Genomic DNA, 13,412 nt, shown 5'->3' on the forward strand with positions numbered 1-13,412 from the left:
CAATAGATAACATATCCGATGATCTAAACCTTATTATTCACATCTATTGCTTCGAACATTCAATTAGCGCTTCCTCTAGCTGTAATCTGGTCTTCAGAGATCTCGAAGAGGTACCGGCAGGAGCGTATTGATTGGGAGGTGTCATGTGCGAAAGCGTAGGAGAGGGGTGGGCTCTGTCTGCTTAATGGACTGAAATAAAATAGGTGGGAATGGACTTTAATTAGGGAACAGTTGCTCTGTATCCAGCTTCCTCTGCTCCGGCACCACACACATTCGAACACAAACAGTTATCTTCATCTTATAGGCCACCAGCTGTTGGACTGTCTGCATTTGCAAATCATTTGCAGCAGTGTGTCTAAAAAATACAAAGGAAAGAGAGAAGAGAGTGAGAGAGTCTGTGTGCGAAAGAGAAGAGGGGGAAGAAAAGAGAGCAACTGGGGCTCCGGGGTCTCAGCTGCTAGGGTACTGCTTGCTCCTTGCAATGAGTTGCAACTGTCAGGTTGTTTTATCTCTGGCTTTTCATCATGATGCAGAGCCCGGCTCGGAGGAAGCCACCTGAGAGTGCAAGGAATTTGTAGGCTACAAGTCATTAGCAAGGCCTGCTGAGAAATCGAGGCCAGAGATCCACTGAATATTGCTTCAGACAAAGTACATCTTAACCCTTGACGGTCTGACAGGTAAGGTGGTTTCTCAGAAGTGGCGGATTTCATATATGCTGGTTGCTGTAATACATACTGTATGATGCTAGGAAAGACCACAACACCTATTGATAGATCTCACAAAAGCTAGAACAGGTTGCTGGGTAGTGAAGAATGCCAGGCTTTGATTTACGAGAAGGGAAAAACAGAGGAACAACAGTCTGATGAAGAATTTCTAATGGGGGAAAGAGTTTTTTCTAGCGAGTCGTTTGATACTTAGTGGCTACCACTTTTTAAAGACAGAATGCATCTTTGAAGGAGACTTTTACATATCTATTTATAGCAGGCCAAACTTTCAATATAATATATAAGATAACCCATGTAAAATATCACCAAATAATCTTGAAACTTGCCTAACAATGAGATGTTTTTATAGAGCTCATGAGAGCTCATTTAGTGGATGAGAATCTGTAATTCCGTTGATCCTAATAAAAGTAAAAGCTATAACTGAAATAAAACTAGAGCTTCTTTTTCGTAGATATCACAATCAGATAAAATAGTCTCAAAGCCACGCATAACATTAGTATTTACTGCAGTAAACACTACTCATTTGCTTTCATTGATGTCATCTTGAAAGCAAGTTTTAAACAATTAAGCGAATCAGATGTTGATTGGGTGAGTGCTCGGAAGAAGTCCAGAAAGTAAAGGATTCATGAGACTTTTCGTGAGATTCAAATCGGTACCTTAGAAGTAATTTTTGAAAGACTCATAAGAATCAGTTGTTCATGATCCGCAAACCACACTACAATATTTGCTCTGTATTTTCTCAAGAATCATTAGTCTGTGAATCTGCTACGTTAGTTATACTGTCTGATTTATTTAAAAGAACTAGCTCTTTACACTGCCGGACTGAATGGACTGCATTAGCTGTTTAAGACTCACCTAAAATTGAGAGAATGTCTCAATACAGACTTTATGACTTTCTATTGCGAGTTTATATCTCACAATTATTTCTCAGAATTGTGACATATAAACTCAGAATTGCATTGCGAGAAGAAATGTCAGAATTGTGAGATAAACTGTAAACTCGCAATTACAAAAGGTAGTTGTGACTTTTTATCTCACAATTCTGACTTTATTTCTAATTTCTAATTAATTCTGAGTTTGTAACTTGCAATTCTGAATTCAGAATTCTGAGATAATTACCTAATAAATTATCTTTTTAATGTTTTATTCTGTGGGGGAAACAAACTTCCATAGCATGCTATCTTGCCATGGCACTGTAGATTTAAACGGTGGAGGAAGATAAATACGGTATGGGTAACATTACATACTGTAATGAGTGTGCATGCGCGAGAACTTTAAAACATGACCATGGGACAGGGCGAGCAGGAAGACAAGTGTGCAGTCTGCGCTTGTGCAGTGTTGAGGGGAAAAAAATAGTTTCTTGTTTGACAGCATTTCTCTTTTTAAGGTCACTGCCTTATATTGTGGCCAATAAATGTTATAAAGTAACTGCAATCTGAATATGGTGACTGAAAACAAAGGCTGAATACAGTTACTTTATTTATTTTCTAAATACACAATGCCTTTGTGACTACAGTATATTATGGGGACGTTTTAATTTGAGCATATTGAGGACTAGGCCATATTGAGGACTACACCAACAAACTTGGTTATATATGCAGCAAAGAAATAATGCTATTTGACACGCGGGCAATTTTGCTACCCAGCTTCTTTTTTAACCCTTGAATGTATACCTTTTAAAGTTAAACATCAACTTTCTTAGTATTCCTCAATCAATTCATTATACATCAACTTTCTTAGTATTCCTCAATCAATTCATTATAAAAAATATAACAAGAAAAAAAGATCTAATTTTATTATATTATAAAAGAATGCCTGTTTTCCCATTATTATTTTTTTAAACCTGGTATAGAGTCACTAATGACCCGACGTGTGTAGCAGTGTAAATAAATTCTACACAGCTACAATTTCATCTTTGATGACTGAATAAGTGCAATTCACCTTTATTCCGCAAGGTGGCAATGTCTGATACACAATGATGAAGTGACAGTTAACTCATAGTTACCGCAGGCAGAAAACAAAAGAATAGGAAGTATCATCAGCAAAACTTGAAATGGCTCAGCGATGGTGGATCTGGTGAAGAAGCCGTCAGCGATCAAACAATTATTTTGAAGATGTTTAAAATGATAGTTTTGAGAATATGTTTGATATCGCGAATATGAGCCAGATGCTGAATGTTCTGAACCCTTCCAAGCTTCAAAAGGTAACAAAATATGCTTTATTTTACTCTTCTGTAATTTTTACTCTAATATCAGGAGAGTTTTACATCATCGCAATAGGTAGATATACATCCATGTTAGATAAAGATCCGGGTCGCTAAAGATCCGAATATGTAATAATGATAACGAAACATCCATGCATTTAAGAGTTAAACTGCCCATCTGATTTAAATTATCAATAACATTCAGGACAAACATTCATTAGATCCGCAAAAGCACAGTGCAGTTGTGGCAAGGGCCTAAAAGAGAAAAGAATCTGCAACATTGGCAAATGTTCTGCACTAATGTGTGCTGTGAACGGTGACTTGAGGTCTACGTTTGGATCGGTGCACATGTCATTCCCAGTCTTCTTCCATGCCACTGACTGCTGCTTATTGACATGTCCAGGTTTGCCTGTACGAACACTTCACCATGCACACAGTCACAACTTCAACCAGCGGTCTCTATCTGTCTTTTCTGTCGGGGATTTCTGCTTTTCACATTCACTAAGTGAATCCCTTCCAAAAACCCATCACTGTTTAAGCTCACTAGTATTTGACCACTCTCTGCTATTGATCTGTTTCAGTGTCTTGTTGAGTACAGGCATTAAGAATAGATGTTGTTTAGGGTCAGGATTGTGGCAGCTCCAGCCCTCCCTTTTTCTCCGAGCCTGGCTGACCAATGGAGTATTTGCATTGCGCCGCAGGAGCGCGCACCTTGTAAGTGAATGTTTTTTTTTTTGTAATGGGAAAGCCCAGGAGTGGAGGCAAGGGTTAGTAAGCGAAGCTGCTGTTTGATTGCCCGAGGAGAGAAAACAGGAAAGCGACCCAGTATGCTTTGGGAATAGCTATAAACAAGCACAACTGTGGGTGTGTGTGTGGGAATCTGGTATTCCAGGTCAGATCTCTGTGTTTGCCAAAAGCCGTGTCAACAGAGAAGACGTGCGTTTATAGAGATATTACACATTGTCAGTGTCTGTTCCCTGGCGTTCCTGTTTGACTGAATGGGATTTTAGGAATGCAGAAGCATAACCGCCGGTCTTGTCCACACATCTCATCAGAGAGCTGATCCAGTGTCAGGTCAGCTCCACACACGTGTTTGTTTTTCATCATTAGAAAGCAAACCAAGGAGATTCTTGGCTTCTATATTAGCAGTGCAAAGTTTACTTTCGCTTGATTAGAGCCTCAGAAGAAAAGCAGCACCATGAACGGCTGCTGTGATGGTTCTGGAAGATGCCAGAGAGATACCGACATGATAAAACACTGTAATATTTCCTAGCGCAATCTGGGCCTCAAAGGAGCAATGTTTTATCCTTAACCTGTTGTCTCTATTGCACAAAAAAAGAGCCATATATATGTGTATATATGCGGGTGTCTGCAGGTGGGAGGGAGGCCCACCTTTTCCCCTGACAACTGCCCAATTATGTATCACACTGGTCTACTGTTTGCGCCTGGAGTAATCAATACAGGACGTGCTTGAGCGCACCCAGATTTTGGTCGAACAAATGCATGAAAACTTAATCGTGTGCTGCTGCAGAAAGCAGAGACTTGTGTGTTTGTGTTTTGTGAGTGCGTCTGAATGTGTGTTTGGATATCTTGTCTGGATGGTTTTTTCTTAATAGTGAAAAGTGCCAAGAAATGTGTAGCCAAAGATACAGTACATATAATTACAATTCAAAATTTTGGATCAGTAAGATAAAAAAATAAATAAATAAACAAATACCTTAATAAACAAGGATTTGTTAATTTGATCAAAAGTGACAGTAAAAATTATATTGCTAGACAGAATTAAGCTGTTGTTTTGAACATGACTGTCTTTATGAATTGCATTTCTATGCATTGTTGAATAAAGAGTCACACTTTAGATTAAGGTCCATTTCTAACTATTAATTAAGTATTAACTACAACTTTTGCATAAATAAACTCATACTTATTGCATATTAATAGTTAAGGTAGTTGTTAACTCTAGGTATTGGGCAGGATTAAGGGATGTAGAATAAGGTAATGCAGAATGAGGCATTAATATGTGCTTTATAAGAACTAAAAGACAGCCAATATCCTAGTAATACGCATGATAATTAGCAACTCGATAATGGTGAGTAAATCTAAGCAAAACACATGACCATCATACCTCACTGGCCCGTGTGTTACCACTGACTCCATCCTCAGAGTGTGCAGTGCTGGGCTGCTGCCTTGCCAATCAAAAGGGCGACAGGTGGAAGTCTGGCGCGTGGTCTCCTTTTCATGAATGAATATAAACACAATCCATGCAATTACAACGCTGGTCATTTTTAGGGGCCTCCTTCCCCAACCAGACTCTCACAGGTCCAATCAAATGAAAACGCTGAACTTACTGGTGCGTTTAATTGTATATATGGGGAAGCCAAATGCTTTGGCTTCGGATGTGGGGGCATGACGAGACGAAGGCCGCTGGAGTGATGCAGCGAGGGAATGAAAGCAAGCCTGGCCCTACAAGTGGAAAATTTGATTCAGTTTAAACATAGCATTTCATTTATTGATCCATTGTAGAGGAGGGGAACACGGGGTGAGAAGACAAGGAGAGCAGATGGATTCATCTGAACATGTTATGAGGGAACAGGAGTTTGGGGGAGGATATCGAATTGGAAAACCCGAAGATGGCGTAACAGATCAAATGGAAATGGTACTTAAAGTCTGATTACATTTCCTGAATGCCACAGGATCTGTCCGTCCGCACGTGCCTGCTCACAGATTTAAAGCTGCTGAGGAGATCTTGTGTAATATTTGAATGAAACCGAGAAGATGACACATTAAGTCGGCTTCATTTAACTGTGGATTTAAATAGCAGCAGATATGCAAATAAATAAACTCTACATCAAAAATTCATAAAGCAGTTTTTCCATAGGGCTTGTAAGTGCAGAAAATTCCCAGTGGAATCGATTTGCACACTTTTTGCGAAGTAAGCGATTTGAGATTTAAACACACCTAGGGAATTCAATTCACTCAAAATTTTACTTTCTGAAAACATCATCTGCATACAATTCTCCATATTCCTCATATTATTTAGCTGTATTGTCATATACATATTTATCAAAAATTTACAGAGAGAGCCACGCTTAATACCCACATATGATATGGGCATATAGCTGAAAAGATATGACATATCTCTTTCTATTATCACAGCAAATCAATAATTCATATGTCTTTACACCAGACACAGAGGAGCGGGAGGAGCCATGCAAACACACACAGGAAGCTGAAATCAAGCCCACAATGCAGCAGCAGCAGCAGCAGAAGTACCAGCGGCTTTGGATGAGAAAACAGAGAGAATGTGAAAGAGAGAGAGAGATGGAAGGGAAGGCAAGAAAAAGAGGGGGGAAAAGGGAGGGAAATAACATGACGGGCATATTCATTATTCCTGTGACATTCTCATGTTGCTCCTCTGTGAGAGGATAACCTTTCTCTCCTGCAGTCCCAGAGTGCTATTCACACAATCACTTACAACATTAATCAAAGCGTGCCGTCTAATGGTTTTTGACGTGCAGCCCCACTTTATGGGCTGCAGTCCAACCCGCGCCCACTGATGCATCTGTTAACGCTACTCCAGCAGCACTTGGCTAATGCTAATGGCAGCACAGACGCTCAGCCATCAAGCACTTAAGGACATGGATGCCATTGTGTGATGCATGAAGAAAGCCATCTTTGATGGCATGCAAATGCGGGGCGGCATTACTTGAGGAGGATTTCAGTGGTTATACTGCAGAGGCTCCGCCATGTTATTATAGCTCACGTGATTTGCAAACATAAGGTAATTATAATATGCTGCTTGACTTTGAACAATATCGGAAAGAAAATACTTGGTAACACTTTATTTTACAGTGTCTTTGTTACATAATATGTTACATGTACTTACCATAGTAGTTACAGTAAATTATGCATAATTACATGCAACTAACTCTCAACCAAATCTCAATCCTACCCCTAACCCTATATGTAGTTACTTAATATTACACATAACTGAAATATCTAATTACACTGTAACAATGACACCTTAAAATAAAGTGTAACCAAATACGTTGATAACGGTGGTCAGAAGATAATTATAAAAATATAAAAAACTAGCTAGATTCACAAATTATGTTAATACCTGCGGAAATGCTTCATTACAGTGCATGAAGAGAGTCCAATGTATTTGTCTAGCTTCAAAATATGACTTGTGTGCTAAAGTTATATACTGAGGAACTGACTGAAAATTAAGTCGTCATTCCATGAATTGGAATCATTCAGACGTGTTTTAAGAATTTATTTAATTGAATTGACTCAAAAGTATTTAGTTCACAAGTAATATAAACTACTACTCCTACAGAACCATGATAGCTCCAGTCCCATTTCATTGTAATGTGCATTGCTTTTTTGTTATACAAGCCTGCTATATTTAAACTGAATGTTTTCTCTGTTGTCATCTGTTCACTCAAGATACACGTTTTGTAGACGAACTGCTTTGTCTGCAAGATAAGTGCTCTTGATCAGATTACACTGGAAAGTGATTAATTTATTTCCCATTTGTTTGTAAACTTCAGGGCATATAATTGAAAGACTAAACTACCCAAGAAAATAAAATACCCAGTTTGAATTCCCATGAAATTAATAGTCTATGAAATTTGGACATGTACAATGCAAATGCACATTATTGCAGTATTTTTAATTGTAGTACCACAATAAAATGTTATACAAGTAGGTGTTATCCTTGAGGTGTTTTTTCGTGGAGGTAATATTTGTTTGCCCTCGTGGATTTCTTTGGATTTACTCAACCTGTTGACTGTTATTGAATCTTATTCTGTAGCACCGTTAGTGTCCTTCTCCTTTTCTGATCACAACCTTTTTTTCCCTCTCAAACTGCTACATGCCACTGCACATTTGCATCTATGCTTGATTTCAACATCTCTGTTTCTTATATCTCTCTTACAGAAGGCTTCGATGGGCAAACACGTAAGCACAACCATATTAATAATGCAGTATGGTGATACTGACCTTACACTAAGCCTTTCAACCTCAGCTGGTACCTCACCGAGTGACATCCGACTGATACTCTGCACACCACACGTCACAGCAACTGCTTTAGTCCTGCAACTGGACAAAATGAGAATACTGTCTGAGTTTTTCATAATAAAAATGAAAAATAACTTCATACCAAAAAACAAAGCTCTCAACTTTTTTCAAGACTTTTTTTTATATATATATACTTTCAAATATTTTAATAATTCCTACAGCACTTAATATATCTGAGCATTTCCCTACACTCTTTCTATGCTAAAAATATTGACAGTTTATTGAAGCTTGAGAAAACTGCATGACATTTGCACATTGTGTCATGGCTGGTACTGAATCATGTCATAATACCCGCTGAACACACACACATACTGTACATAGAACCAAGAGTGGACTCAATAAGCTGTATGATCACAATCAGCATTGAAATTATGATGTCATTTTTGTTTATTATTATCTAAAGATGGAAAGATTATGTAGATGAGCTTACTTGTTGATTAATTCTGTTAAATAATGCAATATGCAGCAGAAAAAAAAACGTGTTGGTATGAAGACATGCTTAATGCTGAGTTGTGTTGCCTGGTAAACTGTAATTTGTAAATTATAGGAATGCTGCTGATAAATAAAAGACTTATATGATGCACACATTTGAATTTTCTATTCATCAAAGAATTTTCAAAACATGTACAGTATAACTACTGTATAACTACATGTATATGTATATATATATATATATATATATATATATATATATATATATATATATATATATATATATATATATATATATATATATAACAGCACAAACATGTTCCACATTAATAATAAATAAATAAATAATTATAATAATAAAGCACCAAATCTTTTAATATGATTTCGGAATGATCATGTGACACTGAAGACTGGAGTAATGATGCTGAAAATTAAGCTTTGCCACAACTGGAATAAATAACACTTTTAAATATGTTAAATTGTAATAATATTTCACAATATTGCTGTTTTTACTGTAGATTTGACCAAATAAAAAAAAAGCCTTGGTGAGAATAAGAGACTTCTTTCAAAAGCATTTAAAATATCGTAGCCAACTATATATATATTCTTTTTAGAGCAGTTAAAATAAATTCACTTAAAATTAAAACCGCTGGAACTGACAGAATTGAACATCTGCTAGTTTATGTCAGTCTTTACCCACTTAATGCCCCTAGTTACTTCATTAATTAATGTAGGCCAATATTTGCAACCTAAAATGTTACCGTCCCCTGTCAAAAGTAGCAAATGCCCTCTGGTTTATTTTAAGCTCAGGCAGCAGGGCCCAGTTCTTATTTTGGGGGGCCACTGCTGGACTGAAGTCCTGGATTGAAGTTCCAAGTAGTTGGTTGCTGCTGGCAAAGTCCTGTGCCTCCATCTGTTCCTCCCAGAATCATATGAAAGCGTTGCAGCAGCCACAACCGTACTCTGCTCATGCATTTTCCAACTCAACAAAACAATAACTAACCGCCACACGTCTGCCAAAAGCCCTAATCATGAGCTTTATCACAACCAGTAATACCTGTGAATAATACATGGCCACCAGCTTACAGGGGACCTCGGCGGCGCTGCTAAACAATTTAAGGTGCCTGTTGATGGGTGTTGTATTTTCTTTAAGAGGAATTCCCTCATGACTCTTCCCAGTCGAGATTTTGGCCTGACGATAAACAACAGTTTAATACTTGATCTAATCCCAGCCACGAGGTGAGTCCAAACAGCGCGCGCTGCTGCTTGTGCAGATGTTCACATCCAATAATCTATCCATAATTGATGAAACAGGGAGGTCAGATGTAATGGCTTCTGCCGTTGCGGCAACAAATAAATGATTATTGACAAAACGCAGCCAGTGCGGCACCGAGCGCCTGTGAGACAACATGCTCGGAAGAGAGCGCCGTCGTGTAAGGGACTTCCATCGGTCACTGCACAGGACAAAGCATAAAGTCTGGGACGTGAGAACCACGAGGGCCCCTTTACTGCGCTCTAAAGGGGGTGTTCTCTTTAAAAGTGACAAAAGGAAGGAGGCAGAGGACACTCGGAGGCGAGAGGTGAGTGAGCTACGGAGAGTGCACCAGGCCAGCTCAGTCCTTTCAGCTTTTATCTGCAGGATGGATGTTGAATGTAGAATGCATGACATGTATGACAGACAGTCAGACCGAATGTGTGATTAATGCATCCTCCGTCCAGAGCTGTCAGACACAGAGCTGGGCTATGATGCCCCACAGCTGAAGGAATGCAATGGTCTGCAGAGTAGAATACTTTAGAGTAACGTTAGAGTGTTTTCTGTCTGTTAGTTGTGTTGACATGCACGTGAATGAAAATTATGGGTTCATTGCAGTGCTAGTCTTTTTATTGGAGAGGGTTACGCAAATGGAAAATAATGCAATAATAAATTCAACTATCATTCAACTAGTTTTTAATTTTGTAAAAGTCTTTAATTACTTTATACTTGTCTGTGTGTGTGTGTGTATATATATATATATATATATATATATATACACACATTGTCTAATGTCCCCATAAAACATGAAAACCCAATGTGTATTTGTGTGTGTGTGTGTGTGTGTGTGTGTGTGTGTGTGTAAATCAACTCAAATGTCCATCAGCTCAATTTTAATAATGTCGTTTTTTAATGTAAATATTAAATGTATTAAACTACTAAATATTATAAATGTAATTTAATAGACATTTTATCAACATTTCATCAGTCATCAATTTTTAGTTCAGTCACTCATCCACTCGCATGTTCATACATTCATCTAAAGAAGCGCAGTCCATCCACTCTGTGATGACGCAAATATTGCCATATTCTAGATTCTATCTGTATTCAAGAACTCTGCTTAATCTGCTTTTGATTGGGTTTTTACATAATATATATATATCAGATGAAATATAAGTAAAGCTCTATCGATGGCATGCTGTTTATCGTCACAGAAAATAATTGAAACTTGTCTCCCAGTTTGTAGAAAACAAAGAGCACTTGTCACATATAAACTTCTATTGCAAGTGCGCTTCTGTCAACATATTTGTTGTGCCGAGCCCAAACTATTTTCTGTGGTGAACAGAACTCCACTTGGAATATTTCTCTAAATTCCCCAAGAAAGTGGGTGCATCAGCGCGTCTGTTTTTTTAAAAAGGGAACGTGTGCCTGTTTCAGCCCATTCTGCCTCTGTTTGACTCGCTCTCTCACTGAGTGCCCTGTTAGCTCTTAATTACTGGATGAGATCATAAATATTTTAAGCATATGTTTTCCCGCTTTGTCACTGGAGCTCACAACTAAGAAAAACAAGTTCATCTGCATATTAATTGGGAGAGCGGGGCGGCGGATAGTGTCTGCGTGTGTGAATTAGGGGGGTCTGGTAACCAGAGTGTTGACAGCAGGAGGAAATGGCACTCTTTCATAGCAGCTGCTCTTTTAGACACCCACCCACTTCTCGCTTTTCGGAGGAGGAGGAGGTTAGCCCTGAGGAGACTGGCCCGTGCCACAAAGGGATAAAGGAGAACTTCGGAGGGGTGCGCGAGACTGGGGGGGACTCGGTCTGGCCTCCCAGCAACACCCACCCTGCATCATCTGGGACCCCGAGGAGCCCCTAACGTGTGTCAGGACCTTCGCGGCATTCTCGAAGCCTGCCGCTAAACTGGAGCATTAGCGCCGAGAGGCCAAGGGGAGGCTGTTATGGGGACCACGGGTGTGGGTCTGTTCACGGGACGCCCCCTTCTCAGCTATTTCTAATGACTAGTGGATGTCCTGTGGGAGAAGTCTACTGTGATTGCAGTCCTGTAAGCATCTGTGGCCCTTATGCTTGAAAAAGGTGTCATTGAACTGACAATATATATGGAAATCCCAGGCAATATTTCTTCAAAAAGTCCACAAACCTCAGGCTCCCTCCCATCACATGGATCAGTGAATAACACATTAGAGAACAGGATTAAATAGTGTCTAATTGAATTTATGGACCCTTAAACTACCACTTAGAGCTCTTAGCGCTCTGTAATGACATGCTTTACTTAACTTATCTAAACAAAAACACTTATGAGTCACTGTCGGTCTAATGGCGTTTGTTCATGCCTGATTTAACGGAGTACGACACTTAACACTTTCAAGGGCCACGGAGCTGGCAATTATTTCATTAATAGCTATTACTCGTTCAGTGCAAAAGAAATTGATCAAAATGGGACATAATGAAAAAAACACTCATTTAGCTTTTTTTCTAAACTCTCAAATAAAGCCGCTACATTCAAGTTCAAAAGCAGAGCTAATTAGTTTGACCTCCTCTGTCATAATTAGCATGCATTTGGCAGGAAAACGAGAGGCAGCTCGGCTTCTCCATCTATCTATTATCATGCAAAACCAGGTCATTGAGAGGTTGTGCAGCTTTGTTTGCTATTCCTATACATTTAATGAGTGAAATCAAGTATATCTTTAAGATCAAGTGGTTTTGTAAACATGTTTTGTTGAAAGGAACTAATATATTCAGAGACAGATTCACTTTTATGGACCTATTGACAAGTGTAATTTACTCTTCAAAGAGATTAATTCAAATTTACTCACACCAAAAAAAAAACTGTTACTTACACTTGTGTTGTTCCAAATCTGCACGACTTACTTTATTCTATGGAACACACTTTTTTTAAAATTAAATTAAAAGTCAATGAGATTCTATGTTATTTGTACCCAAATGTTCTTCAAAATATCTTTCTTATAAAAATATCTGTTTTCCAAAAACAGTTTTGTATAAAATAGGCTGAGTACATTTTTTGGTTTAACTTTTTACCTTTAATGCGCTTTGAAATATGAATTGTCTATATATTCAGCATACCAATAATATACATTTTAAATTATTTTTAATAGTTTAATATAGTATAAAAGTATAAGGTCAAATATATCCATCAGCAACTTTTAGTTGACACTCATTTACTCATTTGTACATACATTCATCTATAGAGCTAATAATTTCACCTGTTCTGTGATTAATCATATATTTCCATATTCTAGATTTTTCTGTATTTAAATATTTCAGAACTCACCTGCTTTTGAATTTGCTGTTAAGTGATGCTATTGATTTCTCACAGCTTGTAAAAAAAAGTGAGTTTTAAGTATTCGCTGTTTTAAGTATATTAAGTAATCTGTTGCAAGTACAATTCTGTCAACATATTTTTTTTGTTTATAATCTGTTGTTGTACATGTAATTTATTGCGGAAAAGTTGTAGATGGAAAAATATATATTATTAAATATAAATAAATATCTTGTATGTATGTATATATATATATATATATATATATATATATATATATATATATATATATATATATATATATATATATATAAGCTATAACTGCTTGATTTGAAGGGATTTAATAATATCTGAGACATAATATCTCCCAGCAGGCAATTGGATGGAGATGACACGCGTTCATTCTCTGGCCTTATTGTGAT

General features: G+C 37.8%; 1 protein-coding gene across 5 annotated transcripts in view; it reads right to left on the reverse strand.

Moving 5' to 3' along the window:
• Positions 1–4,824: 4,824 nt before the first annotated feature.
• LOC307000311 (uncharacterized protein) overlaps positions 4,825–13,412 on the reverse strand; it is a 95,013-nt gene continuing 86,425 nt past the window's right edge. For all 5 annotated transcript variants that reach the window (XM_079615791.1, XM_079615790.1, XM_079615788.1 and 2 more), the window contains 3 exons: positions 7,933–8,031; positions 5,277–5,391; positions 4,825–5,160 (listed from right to left, as the gene is read on the reverse strand). In XM_079615791.1, the coding sequence (XP_079471917.1) occupies positions 4,963–5,160; positions 5,277–5,391; positions 7,933–8,031 (412 nt within the window). In that variant the 3' untranslated portion in view covers positions 4,825–4,962. The remainder of the gene's footprint in view (positions 5,161–5,276; positions 5,392–7,932; positions 8,032–13,412) is intronic.

The sequence above is a fragment of the Phoxinus phoxinus genome, assembly GCF_949152265.1.
Source record: "Phoxinus phoxinus genome assembly, chromosome: 6".
Taxonomy (NCBI): Eukaryota; Metazoa; Chordata; class Actinopteri; order Cypriniformes; family Leuciscidae; genus Phoxinus; species Phoxinus phoxinus.